Source organism: Balaenoptera borealis (assembly GCF_965194805.1).
Source record: "Balaenoptera borealis genome assembly, chromosome: 3".
Classification (NCBI taxonomy): domain Eukaryota; kingdom Metazoa; phylum Chordata; class Mammalia; order Artiodactyla; family Balaenopteridae; genus Balaenoptera; species Balaenoptera borealis.
The window spans coordinates 77,815,093-77,839,736 of record NC_138866.1 but is presented as its reverse complement, the minus strand read 5'-3'; the positions used below and the strand labels follow the sequence as shown (position 1 = coordinate 77,839,736).

Here is a 24,644-nt window from a genome sequence, read left to right as displayed (position 1 = left end):
ACCAATAGTATACGATGAAAGTGACTTTTAGGCCTTGGTCAAAAAAAGCATTACATTGTTTCACCTTGGATCACTCAAGCAGACCTGTGGAGAGAGAAGCACTGAGACCCCTGGCCTAGAGGGCAGCAACAACTTGCCAGCCAAGTGGGTCAGCCACCTTAGAGGTCCATGTTCCAGCCATCCAGGTGACTGCATACCCAGTGGATATAGCACTAAAACCATATGCGACTCCAAGGGAGAACTGTCCAGTTGAGTTCCTCTCAAACTAACAAAAACCATGAAAAATAAGTGATTATTGTTTAATCAACACCAAATTTGGGGGTATTGTGTTATGTAGCAGTTGATAACTATAAAGTTACCTTATCTTACTGCATACCTTTCATCTTCACGCAATGATGGGCATGAAGCAAACGTTACTTGGAGAAAGACTTGGAGGCCTACAAGGAGGCATGGCTGGTGCAGGCCAACTTTAAAGTCTGATTTCCATGAATACATCATATCCAGGTGAAAGCAGGCAGGTAGAGTCTAAAGGGGAATATTTAGTCTCAGGAATTTATGGCCTGTTAGTTGGACCATCAGCATATATACTTAAAATTCAACAGGTATCATCACTATGCTCAGCAAGGGAGAGTAAATCTCTGTTAAATCAAAGAGGAGATTCTTCCTAAGGTGGAGTATTTTTCCTAGGCCCTCATGCTACACAAGCCTCCACCCTCTCCTAGGTGCTTTAATTCAGAGCACAACTCTAATGATGGTTTCCACAAACCCTTAGGAGCATTTGGACCGTACTTTCCAAACAACAGTTCTAGAACATTTCTCCATAAAGGAGTCTTTTGAAGAAAAGAGTTCAACGTGATGAATGAGTTGAGCACTGGGAAGGGCTTTCGCCTTGAGGTCAAGAGATCTGGGGTCAAGAGATCTGGATTCTAGCCTTGATGTACTTACTAACATTCAGTGTAACTTTCAGCACGTCCCTTGAATTTCAGTAGTTTTCACTCTGTGAAATGGAGATTTTTTTATCCAGTGTCTGAAGATTTTTGCAGCTCTATGACTCTGATTTTAAAAGATTTCCTAGTGATAAAATGTCTCCCCAGATAATAACTATGTCTGTTCCTTAAGTCTATCTGTACCCACTGAGGCATGTTTCAGCAAACTTCTAGAACTCAAGAGTGCATGGCATTCAGGAATACTGAACAAATGAATCAATTAAAAAAAAACACACAATCCCACTTCTGTTTCACAGAGGAGTGTTGTGCTGAAAGTCTTTTAGTTTTTTCATAGATAACCTGCATGTTTCTTACCATTGCTTGAAAAGAATTTGTACCTTATGCTTAGTGTTAGAATACAACACAATTCTATTTCTGTTCCATTTCCCTCCTCTTATCATTTACCGTCCCATAACATGAAGTCACCAGTCCTTGTGGCTCTCCACCCCACACCTCCACCTTGGGCAATTTATGTTCAAGCAGTGTTGCTTTTGGGTCAGTATAGCTGAGACCATGCTTGGCTGGGTTTGTCTGTTTGGTGTTAGCCTTGAATGCCTAGCTAGCTTACGCACTGTTGGTGTGGTGGACAGGAGAGAAAGAAGAAAGTGTGAATGATGGACTTACTTACTGAGACCCAGCTCTTGCACCTCAGTAGTAATGCTGCCCTTGAGCAGTAATGAAGCTAGAAATGACTGGTATTCTCCACGTTAGAGCACTGCTAGGATACTGTCTTAAACGCCTCCTGCAAACAAATCTGCACTGCACACCAGACAGACATGAAACCAAGATTTATTAAAATTCCCTTAGCATATTTACAGTTGGAAGACATGAATGCAGTTCTCTGTAGATTCCAAAAAAATAGAGTTCTATCTCTTAAATTTTCAGAGGTATCAACAGATTAGGATAAATATAATCTATCACAGAGACAGAATTCTTTGAATAGACAATCTACATTTTCTAACCAATATATATTATGTACAAAAATACACTTGATGTGGGGACCAAGTAGTGTCAAGGAGGAAAACATATATATATATATATATATATATATATATATATATATATATATATATACACACACACATATATATATATATACACACACATATTTTCATTATGTACAAATCAATATTGGTTCCTTCACCCTTTTTAAAAATAAATACTTCATTTGGTTTGCAAATGACATTTACAAATTCAACTAAAGAGCATTTCTCAGCTTTGACAAAATTAAATATGCAAATTAGAAATACATATTTTTTAAAATTTAAAGGGAAAAAAAATACCTGAATCCAATTAGCTTATTACCTTAAAAAATATCCAAGAGCGTGTAATGTAAGGTTTCATGTCTCTAAAGTGCCTTCTCATTTCTCAAACTGTCTTCATTATTGCTTAAAATCCTTTAAGATTACATCTACAGTTTGTTCTAATAATTAAACAGAAAAGCCAACTTTTTTCCAGGTCAAACGGTTGATATTTAAGACATGCTTATAATTTCTTTTTAAGTGCTTTCAAGAGTGTAACAGTTACTGTTGATCTGAAAATAACCACAAATTGTCAACATCCTGATCCACATTGCTGAAGATGCTTGAATCATTAGTAATAGTAAGAATTGAGGGGTGATAAAGAGCCTATGATTCAGAATGTTTGCACAGAATTCACTTTGTCCAGCAGCACAGAAAAGTTACTTGAGAGTCAACACTTGAGCCTTAAAACACATCCTAGTTGGTGACCTGAACTGATTTACAATTTATCAAAAGAATGGTCCCTAATTAGACAGTTTTAAAGTAAAAATCTCTGAGAAATTGAGAAGGACCCGGAACCATGCCTCTCCTCAACCTTCTTAAAATATAAAGTAGAATAAAAAAAGAAATGTATTTTCCATCTCTTTTATGGATTTTCCCTCTTTGCCTAAGTGATGAGGTGGTGCTGACATTAACAAGAGGCAGTCACAACGCTGTGTCTCTCTTGGTGACAGCAGAGCTCCCTGTCCAAAGGGCTGGGGGATGGAGCACAGGGTATGAGAGGAGGGAGTGAGGGCTCAGGGGGACTTTCAGGTGTCTGTGGGGGAAAGGGGTTGAGAAAGCTGGGTCCTGGAGAAACTGTAAAAGTGAGGAAAAAATCACTGTGGGGTGTGAAGGAAGGGGAGGCTGATGCAGAAGTATTGAAAGGAGAAAAGTGAAATGAAGCTTGATGCCAAAATGACTTTTAAACAGGCATAGAGGAAACAGGAAGGTCCATGGACAACCGACCCCATGGAAATGAATCTGAAATTCATTGGAGTTATTTCAACAAGCACAGGCCAGTCTCACTGGGGTACCTGCTTTTCCAGAACATTGTCAGGCACGGACCAATATGAGATACTGGACACTCCCATCCCACTGCCCTCATACATATTATACCCTGAGCTTCCACTGAAAGGCTGCCCATGATACAACCATGGCAACGGTCACCAGCTCCCCAACAATGCATTATATCAGCAAAACATTGCACCCTGGCCTCGTTCAAATTTTCCTTCTCCCCCATCTCCTGTTTTTCTCCATTATCCCATTGCTTGTAATCTCACAAGGCAAAATGAAGGCACATAACTGCATGGATCAAATTAATTTTAGGAAGCAGGGTCGAGGGTGTTGATAAGAAAATTAAACTCTAAAGGACTTGAAATAATTTACATTTCTGTTAGGCCTGATTCCTATTAGGTTGCTGACTGACTTCACTTAAGGTTCTGGGCATTCAGACCAGTACTGTTTTTCCAGGCCAAAGCACGATCTCCCTAAATCCAAGTCCAGGGGCACTCTGCTTCCATGCTAGTCTAAATTAAAATTCAGTGAAAGGAAAAGACTATGATGAATCGATGACATGTTTCCTCCAAAGAATCTTAAAAATTATTCAATTTCTAACTTTAAAAGTTTCTGCCTTTTTAAGAATATCTTCAATTGTTTCTTTAAAGGGAAGGCCTTTTTTTTCTTAATGCTTATATTCTTCAAAGATTATACATCCTACTAACAGTAGGGTCATATTATTTGCATCTTGAGAAATTGAAGAATTGTAGAATTGTAAAATTAATATTTGGCATAGACCTATTCCTTTGGTAGATCCCAGAATCCTATGTGTGTCACTCTGGGCAGAGAGAATTGTCACTAGACTTTCCCCCTCACCCATGGATTTGTTTCCAAAGGAAATGAACATCTTTAGAGGATTATGCAGAGGGCAATCTCAGTGGGTTGACACTACCTTCTTCATGCCTTGGTGGTCACATCTGAAGAAATAAGATTATAAGTAGGGACAAAGTTGCCAAGAGGAAAGGGAAAAAAAAATAAGCTACTTATAGTTTGCTCAAACCTATCTAAAATGGAGATTTTGAATCTCTTAGTCTCTTACTGGGAAGAGTAGTATATAATCTTTGTGTGCTATATACCCATTTTTATATACCTCATAGAAACCTGGAATTTGGGATCCATCCCAAGAGTTCCTAGAAAGCTGTGCATTCCTAAATACACCTATCATCCATGTCATGGCGCGGTGGAGAGTAATTTCCCTTATACTCAGTGGTCTATGCGACTAGCCTCTCATTTTGGAAAGCTGACTGAGATGAGTAAACAAAAATACGTTTGTTTCATGAGACAAGAATGGAAGCAAGCCCTAGAAGAGAACAAGGAAGGAAAGGACGTACAACTTTGCCAAAGATGTTGACAAACCACTGGGCATGCATGCCTGAAAACATTAGATTTCTTACTTGATATACTAAATACAACACGTTGGCAGCTCACACTATATATGGGGAGAAGAATTCATTCTCTTTTAAGACATTCTTACAGCTTCCAAGACAAAAGAACCGCTTGGTGTCTGCACAGGTAGAATCTAGGGAAATGCTCAGCCTACGAAGCAGCTTAAGGGTGGTAGAAGGTTGTTTACTCCACGGGGAAGAAGGCCAAATTGCTGTGGGAAATGGTGGGCTCATTTGCATTTTGCTAGCCCAGTGCTATCAGATTTCACACAAAGCATAAAAAAAAAATAGCCCACAGAAGTCTATGAATCAGCTTTCTGAGAAGGAGATACACTGGAGATTCTTAGTACATTTAAGAGAAGATTAAAAATAGAAAATTATATGTGCATATGGAATGTAGAATAAATTAATGGCTTTAGCTACCACTCTCATTTAAAATATTGAGATTAAATCAGCCTTCCCCAGATTATAGCATGAAGAAGACATGCATGAACAAGTACTTTATAGACATAATACGCTAGAGTTCATTTGAGCGCTAGCTGAAGTGAACCATCGTACTAGAGAAGGGAAGACAAGAAGGAAAAGGTCCTCTGTGTTACTGTTTATCACCAGGGTAGTTGGGAGAGGGGCTGGGGGTGGAGAAGAAATGAATTGAGGATAGGATAGGATAGCTTGAGGTTATCCTGTCCTCAAGCTCCATTGAGGACAGGATAACCTACTGAATGAGGCTCTATCTGCTTCCCTAATCTCTTCACTGGTAGAAACTGCATGGGTGCCTTAAGAGACAGAGTAAACTTGCTGCCATTTTCATATCTTCACATTTCCAAGTAAGTTGTCAACTACACAAATTTCCCAAATGCTAAGTTTATATCACAGTGTTGATTAAGGGTCTTGGAACAAATAAGGCTACTGAACTGGCTTCCACGTTGACATGTTAATACTCTCTTGAATTTACTACTTCTCAGCAAAGCATTGATCTGGGAGGGTTTGGTGGATTGCCCACTCCGTGGGAGGGGAAAGGAAGAACTATGAAACTAAAGTGCCTCTAACAAGGTGCCAACAACTGACAGGTGTGCAGAAATGACACAAAACGAGCCTCTCAGTCACATACAGCTGTGTAACTGAGCCCAATGTTGCCTGGATTCAATCACTCATGGACTTATAAATACCGTTATGGGAGTCTAAAGGAGCCAGACCTGCTGAGGCCTGTTCCAAAAGGTGCCTTTAAGTGACTTCTGCACCAATAATAGACAAGGTTCCAAACAGCCAGATTATCTCTCTCCATAGCTGGAAAATGGAAGCAGGTCCCGCAACTTGCTTGCATTTTGGAAAGGTTAAACACTAGCCATTTGTTTCAAATACTGTTAAGTTTGTCCACACAGACTTGTTTCTCTTGTGTTATAGATTTCTTTATGATAACAAAGTAGCTGACATGAATGAAAATTCACTTCTTTATTCAATCCACTCTCTTTAGTTGTGTTCCTAAGGTAAAAACCTAACCTATGAAGCGTGGTATTCATGGGCTTCTGGATGTTCCATACATTTATAAACTGCTTTTACGAGAGAACGAGAGAAAGGACATTTTCATAGTCTAGCACTTCTTTCACTATATTATTACTACTTCTCTTTGTACGTGGCTTTTCCGAAAATAAACTGGTCAGAGCAATACTTCACTCTCTTGAATTCACACTCTAAAAATCGCCTGGTTTAGGCTGAAGTCTCAGGTGGGCAGTTAAGACCTCTTACTTTGTCCATGCTCATCAGCCCTCACAGCTGTTCAAATCCTTATGTGCTTAGGACTTCTATAACATTGGGTTTCACAATATGTCTGTTTTTTGGTTTTTTTGTATGATTCAGGAACTAATTAATTTGTGGATTACTAAATCTGCTAATGCTTTTTTTCCCCTTCCCCCTTTTGGTCTTTTTTTTTTTTTTCTGATAAGAACAGGCAGGATCAAAGAAAAATGAAGCTCAAATCTAATGAGTTCTTGTTAGCAATTTTTAGACTATTTAAACTAATTTATAAAATTGGATATTTGATATTTGCATCAGGTATTTTGGGGGAAAAAGCTGTATTTTGTGCAGTTCTTCCTTCCCCTTAACATAGAAAGCCCCAAATTGGTTTTATCTTTGTTTGGCAAGGGTGCAGTACTACAAAAGAGATCAATTTAGAATGTCAGGGAATGAAGCGGTTCCCATGTCAATGTTACAGTCTGGTTACTGGAAAGGAGCCTGCAGGTCTGTACTGCTAATTCCCCTTCCTACACTGGCTGTCTATGTGCTGTTTGCTGTGCTAGTGCATGCAATGATCTGCGTCAATGACACCAGGCAAGAAAGAAGCAGAAATAGAAATGAGAAAATATGACGTCCAAGAAAGCAAGAATAGAAGTAAAATGAAAATTCCTCCATACAAGTGGTATAATCTAGAGAGAAATGTGCAATCCCAGTCCAACAAGCAAATCTTTACCAAAAATAAACTTACATCTCTTTTGCTACATCCAGTCATGGTCTTGGAAGGACTATACCAATGACTTCTTCATCTTGCTGGAGGTTTCCAATACCACCAAAGAGTTTTATTCCTTCCTTTGGTTCTTCCGGGTTCCCCACCAGCAGCATAGGAGCTTATCATTTAGGGAAATGCTTTTCCTTATAGTACTTATGAGAAAAGGAGGTGCCTAAGGGAGGCTGAGCAGGAGTGCAGCTTCTACTATTCTTACCGGAAAGAAGAGGGGATCAGAGACCAGCACCCAATCAGGCAGTCAGTTCCTCAACCACGTTGCCAATTTGTTTTGGCTAGAACATTTAAAGATGGAAGAGCACCACTGGATTTCCTTATTCTACTTCCCAGATTTCAGACCTTCTCTCTTCATAGTTCCTAGGTAGTTGCAATGAATGTTTAAAGAGGAATCACAGACATCAACCAAAGATTCAAGAGGTAACTGTTGGGCAGCAGGTCCATCACCTGTGACCCCTGGGCCTCGACCATCATCACATCATCCATTTCTTCTTGGCCACCTCTTCCCTTCACCACGCCCCCTCCCATAAGCTGCCTCTTCTTGGGTTAAAAAACCATACAGCACATCTTCTCCTCACTTGATTATTGATACCTCACAGGCCTATGTTTTTAACTAACGTGTTTATATCATGCTTTCGTGTCATATATTATATACTTGTGTGCTCGATGATTATGCCAGTTACTCATGCAGGAATCTGAACTGCTATCTGCTGTGTCCTCGGATTTAATGAACCTTGGCTAGGAAGAGGTGATGTTGTTATAAGTTAAGGTTTCTCCGAGTCTGACTAGTAGGTCAGGTGTGAGTGTCTGGTTAAATGCAGAGTAGAAATACTGGCCACTGTCCCTCTAGTGCAGGCAGGGCTATGCTTAGAGCAGCCAGAAGTGCCCACCCTGCTAAGTGGTACCCCAACTACTACTTCTCCATGAAAAGTTTAGTGACACCTGTTGGAGTTAATACAATCTCAACTGCATTTTGGACGGATTGTTCTCAGGGCCTCCAGGTTGTTTTAGATGGCCCACCTGGAACAAAGTCTTGTGAACCTTTACCGAGCATCAAGTCAAGTTAGAAATGAGGGTGCTGTCACAATGCAGTCCACGTGTGGACTTGGGAAGGGTGTCCAGATACCTAATGCAGGATGCAAACTAGGAGAGAATAATGGGGATCCTGCCTAGTGTAGTGATACACTATCACTACATTGGACTCACTAGGTTTCCCCAACAGAGGTAGGCAAACGTTGCTCTTTAGAAATAGGTATTTGACTGCCAACTTCTAGTCTGTCCACTAGGATGAAATCCAACCTGGGCTGCATTTGTCTAACTCTCAAATTCAGTGTTTCCACTCATTAATCTTCAGCACTGGTTCCCTGAGAGCAATGTTTTTGTAGGGTTATAAAGCGACAGTCCTGCTTCCCTCCAGTGATTTTCTTGTGAGCATCCTATTTAGAGCCCTGAAGTGGGCTACAGGGACCCCACTGAGAGCCTCCTGCCGTTCTCTGCCATCAAGTCTTTAAGGAGCCATTAAGGATCTAGACTTCTGTTCTCACTAAACTCAAAGTTAATTCCCAAGGCACGGGCAAAACAGGCGCTTTTTCTTTTGTATGATCATACTAGAAGGACTGTCACAGAGCACAGGGTAGCTGTAAGTAGAATTTGTTTTAAATCGAGGAATTCCTTAGGTCGTCTTCACCATTAAGTGACAATGAAGAGAAACAATCTAAGAAAGCGGAATGAAAAGCTCGCTCACAAGCAACTTCTTTTAGTCATGTAAGTTCTTACCAGCTCTGCTATTTTGCTTGTCTCATCCTTTTATTTTTGGGGGGAAAAAAACCAAACCATATTATTATATTCCTTTCTTTTGAATTGTTAGAAAAGGTGATTAGCACCTGCATGAATATGGCTTCATGACTTGATTTGATCCTGATTGTTCATTCTTGATTCCCTGAATGGGCATTCTATTAGAATATGGTGCTGCTTTAATTGGCCAGATCTATTATGGGGTCCCTGAGGGGGGCTGATGACTAGCAGGCATGTCCTGGGTAGACACTCAGGCGCCTGGGAAGACGGTGGGGCAAGGGGCAGGCCACACGTGGCAGGCGGATGGGGAAGGGTTTTAAAGTTTCTGCTCATCTCTAGACGGTCCTCCACCAACTGGAGGAGAAAGCTTGGGCCTCTCTCCTTTCAAGGCTGAAACCTGACAGGCTTTGATCCTCATCTCAGTTCACCCCAAGTCTCCTCTCTTCTCTCCTCACAAGATAGATAGACTAGAAGAGTGGTGGCTTAAGGAAAAAATGTTAGGAAAGAGGTCCAATGTGGTTTCCCTGTGACTCAAGAGGCAGTGGTCACATGGGCTTCCAGGGTCAGAAAAAGCTGCCTATGTATAATGTTCCACTCAAAGTTCAATATCAATGTAATCACCTTCTTCCCATTTTGATGTAAAGAACTCTTTTTCTGCCCTTAGTTTTTTGTGGGTTTTTTTTTGACATTAAAAAACCCCTGCTTCACCATATGTCACATGCCTGTCGGTCAAGGTCATGGTAAAGGGCTGCAAGTAGCATCTGCTCTCCTGTCTAGAAACTGCCTCCTGGGGTTGGTGGGAGAGGTCCAGCCACATCCGGTCCCAGAACACGGTGTACAGCTCAGCTGTAGGTCAACAAGGTGTTATCCACGCATAGATGATTTGAGGTGTGAGATGTGCTCTGATTGATACTGGGTCACTCGTCCAAGCAGGTGCTTTGACCCCAAGTCTGTCCCCACTCAGGTATCACAGTTTCTTCTGGGACAGAAGGGGTGGAGAATCCCTAGTGGTCCAGGAAACCCCAATGAACTGATATGAAAACAAAAGAATGGGTCTCTCTAAATGGCTGATGCCAACTCCCTGTATCATAATTTGTTCTCCAGGATGAAGTTTATGGCTATTTAACCCCCTTCTCCATCCATGTATAATTCCATTTTCTGTTCTGTTACATAAAAAACAATGAAAAAAATAACCGTTTTTTGAGTGTGGAAAATAGATAGTCTTGGACCTCTTAAAGTAGTTTTGGTAAGTTTCAACATTTTTGGCGAGAAGGGTGCTTCAGGATCTTGCTGCAATAGGATCAAAATTAAGATCAATAATCAAACCAGCAGTATGTAAAGACCAAGTCTTGAACTTGCTCAAGGCAACTGTCACAGAACATTCTTCTCTTTTTCTGTCACAAGTTTATATATATCAGGTTTGGGTTAGAAAGCTTGAAATCTCTGCTTTTAAAAAAAAATTGGAAAATCTTGATAATTCTTCTGGTCTCATAACAGAGCGAACTTTGGACCTCTAGAAGAAACAGTTATCAAACAGTTCTTCAGCAGTTTTTGATTGTTCCTATGGCTTAACAAGGGACTTCTTTAAGAAGGCACGGGGTGCTCAGAAAGAGATGAGCAAAATAAACATTTAGTGACATATCTTTCGAGAACTTCTTGCAACGCTGGTGTTACAAAGGATCATGCAGAGTACTACGTCTCACCATCATTGTTTTCCTGTGTCTCTGTGTTAGTTGGTGCTCACGCTGGCTTCCTTCTGACGCAGTCTTTCTTTCTGTTGTTTGAGAAAAAAATCGAGTTTAGTATAACTCCTTTTTTAAAATTTTCATCTTTCTCAAATTTTGGTACATTTCTCAAATGTCAGTCTAGAATGCCGAATAGCGTTGTATCGAATGCCCTAGAAATGAGAGGATTTCTCTCCTTTTTCCCAGAAACCCTCAGTTTCCTACCCTTCCCACCCTATCACCTCACAAACACACAAAATAAATAACCAGCTAGTCAACCAACTATATCCATCTAAAACACCGGCCTTTACAATGCCAGGCTGTTCCGTTCTGTTCTCATCTTCTGTGACAAAGGTCCTAACTTCGTAGTGTTACTCAAAGACTCCTCCCATTAGGGAATGCTCAAGAAATAGTTTCTAGGAAGTCTAGATATGAAAAATCACTCTTTCCAAGTCCAGCGTGTCTGCATATGACCAACTTGGCAGGACTGAACAGAGGCTATGCAAAATGGAGGATGACGAGATTTAGTCTCTGCAGAATGGCGGAAGCTCCCATTTTGCCAAGGATGCTCTGCTCCGTTCTTCCTGAGCTTCCTTCCCAGGGACAGCCTTCTAATGAGGAAGGACATGGAAGTCTGATGGCAAGAAAAACAAGAGTACACAGAACAGAAACACAGACCCTCACTGTTTCTAGGACTCAGAAGTAAATATATTCAGCACACATGGGTGTGTCTGGCCTTCAAGGTGGACAAATAGAAGGCTAAAAAAGAGATGGAACAAGTACAGTCCTTTGCAAAGAGCAGATGCAGAGAGATGCCCTTTGAGAACAGGTCCTAAGCTTCTTGTGATCTAGGAGATGTGAAAATGCAATGAATTACTAAATTGGCCTAGATGTAAACTTAAGATAATTTTTAAACACCCATCCTGAGTTTGGATACCACGCCTGACTTGTGAAATTGAATCAGGAATCAGTTTATGAGCTCTTCCCTAATTTCCACCAAAACAAACAGGCGACAAAATAAACCACCCCAAGAAACAGAGGATCACAGCTGAGAGCTTGCTCGCCATGGAGGTCACCTATAAAAGAATGCCACGGTCCACCCACTGTTTCCCCTTTGTCTACAGGGCTGAGTCCATTCTCTCTGCCCCTGAAAATAAGGCTTGGCTATAAAAGGTAGGATAGAGGCCCAAATAAGAGACCTGGGGAAAAGGGCAGCGTCTAATGAGGCAGGAAGACAGAAATAAGAGTTGAGCCCACTGCCCACAGAAGATCATGCACAAATGAGCGCCACAAACACATGGTCAAATGGGCACAGAGGATGTGTCCATTCAGGTAGGAGCTCTGTGAGCTAACCATGGCTGTCCCTGGCCCAGCTGTATGGCCCTGACTTTTCCATTTCTCACTAATCGACTTCACTCAACATTCATTGGGCTGCTGATGGGGTCGTGATGAGAACATCATGGTCAGTCAATAGAAATAACCTCACTTTTAACTTATACCCCACTTAGATGGTCAAACGATTTAAAGCAGCCGGCAAAAAAGTACTAGTGAAGAATAAAGAAGCAAAGTAACTTCACTAAGGTTTTACAACTAGTAAGTGGCTGATCTGGGATTTGAATCTCTACACCTTGGGTTCCTAACCCATTTAGCTTTTCCAGCTGTAACACAGAGATTCCTTGTGATCCTTACTGAAAATGGGACTGTGGAGGATGACAGTTTCCCCTCACAGCTAGGAAGACAGACTAGCCTGCTTAGCTTCTAGCCCAGGGAGAGCTGTCGGGGGACCCAGAGTCTCGTTCTGGTTTTGCCTATCCATTTGTGAAGTGGTCCTAGGTAAGCTGTATCTTTCTGCATCTCAGTTTTACCAACTGTCAAAAGAGGATAATCCCTGCCCCTTTCCTTAACAGGGAAAAGGAACTGGTGAGGGTGAGAATACTGAAAACACTTCAGGAGAACAGTGCTTTGAGATGAGGGGGATCATGGCGTGGGGTGCGGTGTGGAAGGGTGTGAAATGGCAAGTGACTACATTTGGTTTATCAGGAAATGACCTTGTTGGAATTCGCTGGAAGAGCGCTCGAGGCTGTGTTTGTTCCTCATTCTGTCCTCCCTTATACTCTTTCTTACCCATATGCTACTCTGGGATGGGAATTGAGAATCTGGATACTACTCATTCCTCTGAGTTTTATCCTTTAAATTCAGACCCACTCCTGGGTGCACCTCAGTTATAATGAAAACTCTTGAGGCTGTGAATGAAAAATGCATCTCACCAGACTAGCCGTGGGGTTAATTTTCTTTGTCTCCACTTTCTTCTCTGCTGTTAACTTGCTGACTGATTCCTGAGCCATTTTCAGTCTGAAATGGAAACAGGGAGGGGGGAGGAGAGAGGAGGAAAAGAAAGGAGAAGAAAAAAGGAAAGAAGAAAGAGGAAGAGGTCAGGTTAAACAGAAATCCAAATGCTGTTGAATTAACCAGTTAGCAGTTTGAAAATATAAGGAATGGTTTTCAGTGCTTTTCATTACTAAATTCAAACTTTGCAAAGGTGACTCTTCTGGGTTATCAAAGGTGAATTCCCTTCACTGGCTGAGAGGCTCACCAAGATGTCTTTGGGAAGTCTGTGCTTTTGCAACCAATGCAGGAGTTTCTGACCTACGGGATACTAGATGGATTCACTGTACTCTCAGGGCACACTTCAAGGCTCTCTGGCTTGTGATCCACTCAGGAGGTAAGATGAAGACAGTTTTGAAAACTGAAATTTTGGAGAAACATATGAAAACTACAACTATTAAAATTCACCAGTTCACATTAAGAAAGTGAAAAGACAACCCACACAGAATGGGAAAAATATTTGTAAATCATACATCCGATAAAGGACTTGCATTCAGAATACATGAGCGACTCTTACAACTCAAATAAAAAGACAAATTACCCAATTTAAAAAATAGGCAAAGGATTTGACTAGACATTTCTCCAAAGACATACAAATGGCCCGTAAGCACATGAAAAGATGCTCGACATCATCAGTCATCGGAGAAGTACAAAGCAAAACCACAATGAGATTATCACTCCACAGCCACTAGGATGGCTGGAATTAAAAAGAAAGACAGTAACAAGTGTTGGAGGTGAGGATGTGAAGAAATTGGAATTCTCCTACATTGCTGATGGGTCTGGAGAATGGTGCAGTCACTTTGGAAAACTGTTTGGCAGCTTTTCAAAATGTTAAACATAGTTATCACATGACCCAGCCATTTGACTGCTAGGTATATAAATATATGTGTACCCAAGAAAATGAAAATGTATGTCCAGACAAAAATTTATATATAAATGTTTGTAGCAGCCTCATTTATAATAGCCAAGAGTAGACACAGCCCAAATTTATATTAGCTGCTAGATGGATAAACAAAATGTGGTATATTAACACAATGGAATATTACTGAACCATAAAAAGGAATGAAGTGCTGATACATGCTACAATGTGGGTGAACCTCAAAAACATTAAGGTAAATGGAAGAAGCCAGCCAGTGACAAAAATCCACATGGTATGTGATTCCATTTATATGAAATCCGCAGAGACAGAAAGTAGATTAGCAGTGCCAGGTGCCGAGGGGAGGGGAGAAGGGGTGTGACTGCTAAGGGGTAAGGGGTTTCTCCTAAAACTAGGTAGCAGTGATGGTTGCACATCCTTGTGAATGTACCGAAAACCACAGAATTGTACACCTTGAAAAGGGTAAATTTTACAGTATGAATCATATCTCAATAAAGCCGCTATAAAAATTCAATTCCACAACATGATATTATTTCTTATCCAGCTCATCAATTCAACAAAGTAATATTTCTTATCCATCAGATAGGCAAATCAAAGTCAGGCAATATCAACTGTTATTGGGGGATGTGAGGAAATGGGAACTGCCGAACTGTGTATGAGGGCGTGTAAATTGGTACAGCTGGCTTTGGCAGCATCAACTGAAACTGAAAACATACATACCCTGTGAGCTATCAATTCCTCTTCTAGGGAGATACCCCAAAGAAACTCTTATAATTAGACACACCTTTCACTGTGACAATATATGCAATAATGAAAAACTGAAAACAACCTAGCGATCAGATTCGATAGGATAATGGATAGCTGATAAGAGCAAATAGTAATAGCTAACATTTATTGGGTGCTTACTGCATGCCTGGTACTGTTCTACCTGCTTTATTTGAAGTAAACCATTTAATTCTCACAACAACCCTGTGAGATAGAAACTTTCACTACTTGTACTTTACAGGTCTTAAGCACCATGCAATGATGCCTGTATATTATATTCATTTAATGGAATATGGTATAACTGTGAAAAGGAATAAACTAGATCTGAATTCACCAATTATGGACATCAGGAACATGATATTGAGAGAGTGATGAATTCTGCAGAGGGACAGAGTGAAGAGGCCATCTAGCCTGGTGGTGAAGTGCTCGGCTCCAGAACCTGACTGTGAGATTAATTCTCAGCCCCACTACTTATTAGCTGTATGACCCTGGGCAAGGGACCTCTCTGTGCACCTAGAAAAGAGGGTAACAACAACAGTGTGGGCTACAGAGTCATTGAAAGGACTGAGAAAGTGCTGCTCCAGGCACTGTGTAATCACTCAACATGTGTTCACTACTATTGTTACTGTGTATGCAACATGCTACCTTGTACATATATTGGGGAATAGTGCCCACAAAACAATGTTGTTCACAGATGCCTGCACGGTGTGTATGAACATACATGTAAACATCTATTTATATTTATATGCAGACTGGAAAGATACTAGCTTCATGATAGAGGTTATCACTAGAAATACAGAAGAAGAGAATGACATTGGGAGGTAGTGTGTCTACTAGAATTTCATTTTTATCTATAATACTTCATTTTTCAATTGTAAAATCTTAAAGAATATGTGGCAAAATGTTGACAGTTCTAGGTGGTGGGAATATGGGTGTGTTAAATTATCCTTAATATGTTTCTTTATTTTAAAAACGTCTTCAAAAATATTTTAAAAATACCAAATATTTAAAGACCAACCAAATCACAGACATTAAAAAAAAAAAAAAAAAAGAACATGCTTTTTCTTCAGGGCCTCAAATACAAACCCTTCCACTCAATATTAATCACATACTCGCTTAATATTGAAGAAGTGGCTGAGTGCCTTAGCTCTTTACTTATCTAATTTTGCACAATTTGCTTGGAACACACGCTTCATAATCCAGTCTCCCTGCGCACATGCACAAGTTAGTTCAATGAAATCAACATGCTGACTTGTGCATCAGAAAAGAAGTAAAAATGAGACAAAGACGAGCAATGATTTATATAACCCAAGAAATACATCTGCGAAGCTGCCGTGAGAACGGGCACTTCTCGATGGGCATAGGTCTGAGCGTATACACCCCACTGCCTACTAAATTTTTCTGCTTGCAGCAGTAACTGTGACTGTACCCACACAAGAAAGGAATGCGCTAGAAGGATCAAAGCCAGGTCAGACTACATTGGAGACTGACTACTAAGGAATCTGCAAACCAAGATGATGGTGCCGTCAATGAGGCCACAGCTTGTAGCATCTACTTTTCTTGGCGTCTCTCCGGCAAGATCTGTTTTCAGAGAGAGCACTTATTAGTGACCCTTTAATCCATATTCCAATGGAATGGTTTGGAATTACTATTTCTCTCTGGGCTCCCTAACTTTTAGGGCACTTTTGGGGAGTCATCTTTTGCTTCAGTAGTTCCTTTTCACCTTAGAATTCTGGTCTCTTCTTCCAGAGTTGGTCTTCTACCACACTCCTGGCTCAGCATGGCCTCCCCCAATTCCCAATTTCACTTCTCAGAAGCCCTGCAATCACTTCCCACGTTCTCTCAGTATCTGGGGGGGATGCTGGTCGGGGATGTGGAGGCCGGGAGCCAACCTGGGGTCCTGTCCGCACTGCTAACCTTTTCCTACTGGTCAGTGGCTGTCCCACAGACTACAGGCTGCCATGCATACCCCAGGCTTCCGAGCACAATTCTGATCTTGGTGACTCCATCCTGCTCTTCTCTAAATGTTCTCATTCAATTATGAAGTCTCCCTCTCCCAGGGCACTCTTGAAAACTCATGAAGGATTGGGAGAAAGCATAGCTTGGTGGCAGGTAGCATCAGCGAGGCTTGAGTCTAACTCCAACTCTGCCAGTTGCTAGAAAACTTGGAGCAAGTTAATCAACTATCAGTTTCCTTATATATAAAATGGTATGATATATATAGCGCATATATATATGTATACATAATATTAACTCCGTGGTATTATTGTGAGGATTAAATTAATTAATATATCTAGTAAAACCTCTAGTATACCTGGTATATAGCAAGTGGTCAATAAAGGATAACCATTTTGGAACCTTCCATCACGGATATAAAGGATTACTCCTTAAGAAAGCACAACAGGGCTTCCCTCGTGGCGCAGTGGTTGAGAGTCTGCCTGCTAATGCAGGGGACACGGGTTCGAGCCCTGGTCTGGGAGGATCCCACATGCCGTATAACAGCTGGGCCCGTGAGCCACAATTACTGAGCCTGCGCATCTGGAGCCTGTGCTCTGCAGCAGGAGAGGCCGCGATAGTGGGGGGCCCGTGCACCACGATGAAGAGTGGCCCCCGTTTGCCACAACTAGAGAAAGCCCTCGCACAGAAACGAAGACCCAACACAGCCATGAATAAATAAATAAATAAATAAATAAAATTAAAAAAAAAAAAAAGAAAGAGAAAAAGTCTTTAAAAAAATGCACAACAGTAGTTTCTGACTACAAATAAAACAAATGGAGCTATTAGCTAAGTACTATCTTGTAATACCATTTAGACGTGTCCTGAAGGCAAACCAAATCAACTAACGCTATTACCCCGAGATTTAGCAAACCAAGGGAACTCAGCTCAATTTTTCTGATCTGAACACAGATTTTAAAAGTCATAATGAGAAGCTACACTTTGGTGCAGGCATGACATAAATTTTTCAACCAAATAAACACGAGAAACTATTTCAACTTCAAAAGGAAGATTCCATCTACTTCCTCCCATTTTTCCAGGTTTCTTGGAGGTATCATAAATAAAATTTAAATTTCAAATAGTATAGAACTTCTGAATAAATATATATTTTTCATGTTAACCTTGTTTTTCTCATAACCAAAATAACACTTGTTCCTTATAGGAATATTATATATCTATACACAGAAAGATTATATTTTCAGTTTATATTATATATTTAAAAGTATAAAGAAAAAGTAAGACTCACTGGCCATTTAAGTACTTCTCTGAGAATGTAGTTAAGACATAATGGGACCAGTTAATGAAAATTATCACATACAAACCTCTCAGCTAGACAGTAAGATACATGAGGGTAGAGATGGTGGCTGTCATTTTTACTGCTGTGTTCCTAGCCCTTGATACAGTAGCCGGCACGCATATACATGCCATGAATAAATAGAGACCTAGAGAACAAAATCGAAAAAAAATCCTTTACTTTCCTGAAGTACTGCTCACTTGAATTTCTTGAAAATGCTGAGCCATGAGGCTGCCCGGGCATGCAACCTGCATGGTCGTGTGGGGCTTCTTGGTTTAATGCACTCCCGTCACTGTCTTGAAATTATTAGCATATGTATATATATATTTTTGGCCACACTGCACGGTATGCAGGATCTTAGTTCCCTGACCAGGGATCGAACCTTGCAGTGGAAGCGCACCTGCAGTGGAAGCACAGAGTCTTAACCTCTGGGCCACCAGGGAAGTCCCTTGAAATTCTTAGTTTTTGAACAAGGGGAGCCCCATAAATTATGAGGTTGGTCCTGTCTCAGACTTTATAGGACATTTAAAGTCATTTTATCATTAAAATGGAACGTTTTCCAACCTTTTATTTCCAAGGCACATTTATCACATAAAGAAAGAGAAATCTGGTTGGATAGAGTTCATACCTCCTGCCAAGGTTCATTTATTTCACTGTGTTGTGATCATTTTTACACTAGACTGGAGCTTCTCAAAAGCAGGGATAGGACTTCACTGTCGTTCTTTCCTTCACATTTTGTACAGTAAAATGGCATATAGTATATGACCATAAATACTGAGTAAGTTAATGAATGAATAAATAATTATAAGTGATTAATCTCTAAACTGTAAAAATTCAGGCGTCAAGAATGGTTATGGGAGAAAATATTCATGTCCATTCAGGTGCATGAAAATATAAAGTGACTGACTCTCACCTGAATGAATACAACATCACCAGTGCTCAAAACTGATCCTGCAAAATACAAACCAGCAAATTCTCACAAGATTCTCTATATGTCCTTAACATTAGAGGGCAAAGCTAATTGTGGAGGGCAAGGCTGTTTGTCAATGGCTTTTGTATCATACCATACAAAACTTAGCCTTGATGAAAGACAAACGCTTAAATATTCTGACAGTCTGGCTACGTTACGTCCATTGTTATGATGGAGCATATAGGCAGGTCTTAAAAACTGCTTTGACCTGACGAGAGGTTGATGGTTGGCTGACTGGGTGGTCAGTCAATCTGTCTGTCTGTCTGTCTGTCCACCTGTCTCTCAAATGTCCTTCAAAAACCATGGGCAAAGTGTCCTATACCTGCTGAAGAAGCTACAGCAAGCTGCTATCGTTGATCACATTAAATTCACTCAGCATCAGTGTTCTGGTAATGATGTGGGAAGAGACTGCAAAGTAGAGGTCAGCAGTGTGATCGACCTCAGAGGGTTTAAACAAATGTAAGTTCAGTTTCCATCAACCACAGGAGGTTTAAATAAATGCGAGCTCGAGCTCGCGTGTGTAATACAGAGACTTCACACAAGAATACAAAGTTCTCACCTCCCTTACAAAACTGGAAGGTGCGGCAACATTGAGTGGCACTTCTTTGCGGCAACACCTCAGTCTGCAACACCTTGCCATCACTCCCCATCCTATCCTCAGCCCGAGGCTGTCCAGTGGTGCCATCTTCCAGCTTGCGTGCACAACTGGTTTTCTTATACCCGGCACACACCACTAGTTTTTGCTGCCCGCCTGGACTCTCTAAGCTTCGAAGTTTTGGCCGGAGACTTGCTGGAAGGCTTCTGTGATAGTTCAGGAGCCCAGGGATGAAGACCCAGACAGAAGTCGTGTTTGAAATGATCTAGTTCCCTCTGATCCATCCTACTGATGAACATGGCCTCGATTATCAAAGTGTAACTCTTAAGAATGTCACTTCCCTTCCCAAAAACTCTCAGTGACTCCCAATCAACTTCAGCCGGGGTAGCAAAGGTTTCCTATAAAGGGCCAGAGAGTCAATATTCTAGACTTTGTGAGCCATATGGTCTCTGGAACTACTCAACGCTGCTGCTGCAGTGTGAAAGGAGCCCTAAAAAATACACAAATGAAGGGCAGTGCAATGTTGTGTTCTAAGAAATTTATTTACAAAAACCAGTCGTGGGCTGGATTTGAACTATAGTATAGGATCCAAATTCCTTACTCTGGCAATCAAAACTGCCCCTGTTTTGAACTTAGTTTACTGGTCTATCTTACCTTTTCAGACCCAGATCTGGTTCAATACTGTCCTTGGACAAATCACTTAACCCTTCTGAGCCTCAACTTCCTCATCTGTTAAAAGTGGAAATAATACCATACCTAAATAACACAATTGCTATGAAAATTAAAGAAACTTATTATCTGTGATTACTTATCAAGCATCCTTTCCTTCACCTCACTCCATGTGTTCCCCGTCCTGTCCAAACTTCCCACTCTTCTTTCTACCAAGGCTTTTCTCATCCCTGCATCTCGCTCTTACTGTTCCCTCAATGACTTTCTTACTCATTTCCATGTGTTCAAATTCTTCCCATTCTTCTAGTCTCAGCTTAAGTGCCAGAGTCATGAAAGCGTCCTTCATCTCTCTTAGTCAGAAGTAATTGCTCTTTTCTCAAGTGAAAGGGCACTTTGTGCCTCTCTTAGGGCACTTAGGAACTTTTCCTCTTAGGACTGTATAGGTGTCCTATTTCCCTCAAACCACTGGAACCACTTGAAGACAGTGATCACGGCTTCTGCATACTGGGTCTTCTCCCTGATCCCACATCTAGCCCTGTGCCATGCAGCAGTCAGTTGTTAGCAAATATCTAAGTGAAAGACAAACGACTTGCATTGACAGCTTTTCTCCGCTTTACCTCAAACAAGCCTAAATGTTTAGTAAATACCCAGAAGTTGTAGGACTATTATCTTTTGCATTTAGCCTTGGGAAAAAAATAAAACATAACAGCATTAAAAAATCTAGCTCCGGTTATTGATTAGCTGGTTGAGTCCTAAATACGGAAAAAGAAAGGGTGCTCAAGGCCACCCAAATGTGCTAAATATTTATGCATGTCAGATTACGTACATATTCCAGGATTCCTGAAAGTATCCACATTACTTTGCCCCCAAGGAGACTGAGGCTCAGAGAGGTTATACAACTTTCCCCAAGTCTGGAATTTGCCTCTCACTTAGGAGGTAAGGACTTTGTTGCACGCAGTCAAAGAGAACTGGTTGGACAATTTCTAGCTACAGCCATGCTCGATCTCTCCCTTGGCTTCATTGCTCATGGACTTGTCTTTGGTTCTGGCCTAGATCTTGGTTCTGTTTTTGTTTCGGGTCTAAATATTTACGCTAGACTCTCACACATAGTTGCTCATGATAACTCATACGCAAATACCTAGACTTGATTTCAAAGGTTACATCTCATGCCCTCTAAAAAAAAAATTCTGAAATATAGGGAGGAAGACATACAAGTAAGTTAGAGAAAGAAAATAACTACTTTCAATTTACAAATGCTTTAATAAAAGTGACTTCTGTAAACCTTTTCTTCCTTTCCGTTATAACACATCCCTAGAGAGTTATTAAGGGCCCCAGTAAATTTCAGTTGCTGCCAAAGTCTACTGAGGAAAGATGTGAATATGAGATAGGACAGTGACATGTGTCCTCAGATGGTCCTGCTTAGTCCTTGTTCTACAGAAATGATTTGCAACCTTGGTTGGTTGGGGAGGGAATTCTGCTTCCAGTTAGAAAGCTACAAGAGAACATTATTCCCATCCTAAATGAAAAGATCTGGATAAGGTACAAAATCACACTTTTTCTTAACCCATTAGAGAGCTGGGATCACAAGGCAGCTGAGGCAACTGCATCCCAAAGAATGATACACCTTTCCATTTAAAGGCTCAGGCTCCCCACATTACAGCCTCCTTTTCTGGGAGATCTGAGCATACTTTGGGGTTTCTACAGGCTAGATGTATATTCCTGCAGCTGAATCAAACCAACTCAGAGCCCAGCCTTCTGTGAGATTGAAGAAGTACGATGTCTTTATTCTTTTGACATCCAGTATTTCATTGGCTCATGATGTACAAGGCAGAATATACTGAAATCATCCTGAACTTTACAATAACAGAAGTGCCTTCATTTTTAACCATAGGGATTGGGCATGCCAGCCAACCAAGAGGTAAGTGAGATATAGGAGGTGGGGTAGAGTGTTCAGGCTGTTTCGTACTCCTTGTCACTAATGGAAAAACCAATAACTTAGAGCAGCATTTTCAAACTGTCTTCCAAAGAGCCTCAGCAAAGGTGCCTCAGGAAAAGAAGGAAGAGTTAAGGATTCTCTTAACCACAACATCTGCAAGCCTGCTTCAACCAGAAAAGCTTAATTTAATCTGTTTTATGTATTGGGGTTTCATGAATGTTTTCATTTGGATAAAAAAAGCTCTGCTGTTTAGAAAAAAAAGTTGGAAAACACTATGTATGGAACTCAACAGAACCCATTGAATCTCTTAGGTGGGGAAGAGAAAAAAATACCCTTCCTGTTCAGGAGAGTGAGAGCCAACAGAAGTCTTCTTCCTAAAGAACTGTCCAGGGATATCTGGGAGATGAACAGCTGATTAAGAAGACAAGGCCTCTTAAAAGAATGGTTCTTCTGACAGCCATAGCCACCAGATTTCAGCTTTGGGGCTCTAATAAAATATCAAATCTGTAAAAATCAAAACATAGCCAGTTCTGCCACTCTCTTCTGCATGGTACTTTCCAGATATGTTCTAAGCCTGGGAGATGGACAGTCTCTGACAAATACTCACAGACAGGCACCGTGGAGACAGATTCAGAGGAGCCGAAGTGTGGGAAAACTAAGTGCCCAGGGGGGCACCCACTTACTTCCCTGTCCTAAAGTCAGGAATCACCTTACATTTCATTATGGTTCATTTTCTTTGTGGTCTTTCTGGGAATTTTAACTGATCTTCCTGATTTGGGTCCTATTCCACTCCAATTTCTGTTTGCTTCCTTTGCTCTTACTACCCTAGAATGAAGATGAAATGAATCCAACTGATTACACCCTAAGGTTCCTCCCACTTTAGTTCTGTGACTGCAATTAACATTTTCTTTGGGTCATCTGTTCTTTCCCTTTTCCTTTCTTTCCCATTCCAAATAACTGTCTGAAGTGTAACAAGACTGTCAACCTATTAACTTTTGAATAATTCTTAAGTATGAGGCTAGGTTATATTTTTAATGAAAAAAAGTCGCACATGGGCTTCCCTGGTGGCGCAGTGGTTGAGAATCTGCCTGCTAATGCAGGGGACACGGGTTCGAGCCCTGGTCTGGGAAGATCCCACATGCCACGGAGCAACTAGGCCCGTGAGCCACAACTACTGAGCCTGCGCGTCTGGAGCCTGTGCTCCGCAACAAGAGAGGCCACGATAGTGAGAGGCCCGTGCACTGCGATGAAGAGTGGCCCCCGCTTGCCACAACTAGAGAAAGCCCTAGCACAGAAACGAAGACCCAACATAGTAATCAATCAATCAATAAATAAATCTTTAAAAAAAAAAAAAAAAAAAAAAAAAAAAAAAAAAAAGTCGCACAGGCAACTAATGGGTGTCTGGACACAACTGATCTCAAATCATGGCTCAGGTTGGAATCTACGCTCTAAAGAGTGGGGTTAATTTTAGTATTTAAAAATGAGTAAATGTTCTGGAAAAGGCAGAACTATGGAGACAATAAAAAGATGAGTGAGTGTGTGGCAAGGAGGGGCTGTGACTAGGCAGAGTGCAGAGGAGCTTTAGGGCGGTGAAAATACTCTGTATGATATTATAATGATGGATTATATTATTACGCAATTTGTCCGAACCCACAGAATGGACAACACTAACAGTGAACCCTAAGGTAAAAACTATGGACTCTGGGTAATTATGGTGCGTCAATAATATTCATCTTTGGTTAAAAAAAAAAAAAAAAGTATCATTATGATGAGTGATGTTGATAATGGAGGAGGCTATGCATGTTTGGGGACAAGGAGATACATGGGAATTCTCTGTAGGAAATCCACCTATCTCTCAATTTTGTTGTAAACCTAGGACTGCTCTAAAAAAATAATAAAACATTTTTTAAAAATGAAAAACAATGGGTAGATGGCCCCCACAAATTACCATTCTGTTTTAAATGCCTGTTGGTTTATTTGTTAGAAATACTCTAAATGAAAATGACCAATTCATTTCAGCAAGTGGAAAATAGACAATCTGGTTATATTACCAGGACGTACTTGTTAATAAATCACTCAACTCTTGTAATGTTTACAACGGGACTGAGGAAGCGACTTCAGGATTACAGAAGTCAAGTTTTGCCTATAGAGCTACTAGCTTCAAAGAGGAAGCTCCGTTAGCCATCCAGTACAGTGTGACCTAAAAACATTAACCACTGCATGACCCAGACCATGTACACATCTTCACTGAAGATATTCAAAGTCAGTGGCTTTGGGAACATCAGTGGATGAAGGCAAAGAAAAGGGAGGCATTGCACGAATATAGTTCATAAAATGCATGTTGGTAAAAGCATGAAATCTGACCAGCAGTAATGAAAATCTGTTTAAAGAAGACTTAACATCAGTCATCGCTAA

The 24,644-nt window shown here is 40.8% G+C and overlaps 1 protein-coding gene across 5 annotated transcripts in view; it reads right to left on the bottom strand.

Annotated features, from left to right (window-relative positions):
* Nucleotides 1-1,759: 1,759 nt before the first annotated feature.
* Nucleotides 1,760-24,644, bottom strand: part of FMN1 (formin 1) — a 452,412-nt gene continuing 429,527 nt past the window's right edge. For all 5 annotated transcript variants that reach the window (XM_082384941.1, XM_082384939.1, XM_082384938.1 and 2 more), the window contains 2 exons: nt 13,011-13,095; nt 1,760-10,793 (listed from right to left, as the gene is read on the bottom strand). In XM_082384941.1, coding sequence (XP_082241067.1) covers nt 10,749-10,793; nt 13,011-13,095 — 130 coding nt within the window. In that variant the 3' untranslated portion in view covers nt 1,760-10,748. The remainder of the gene's footprint in view (nt 10,794-13,010; nt 13,096-24,644) is intronic.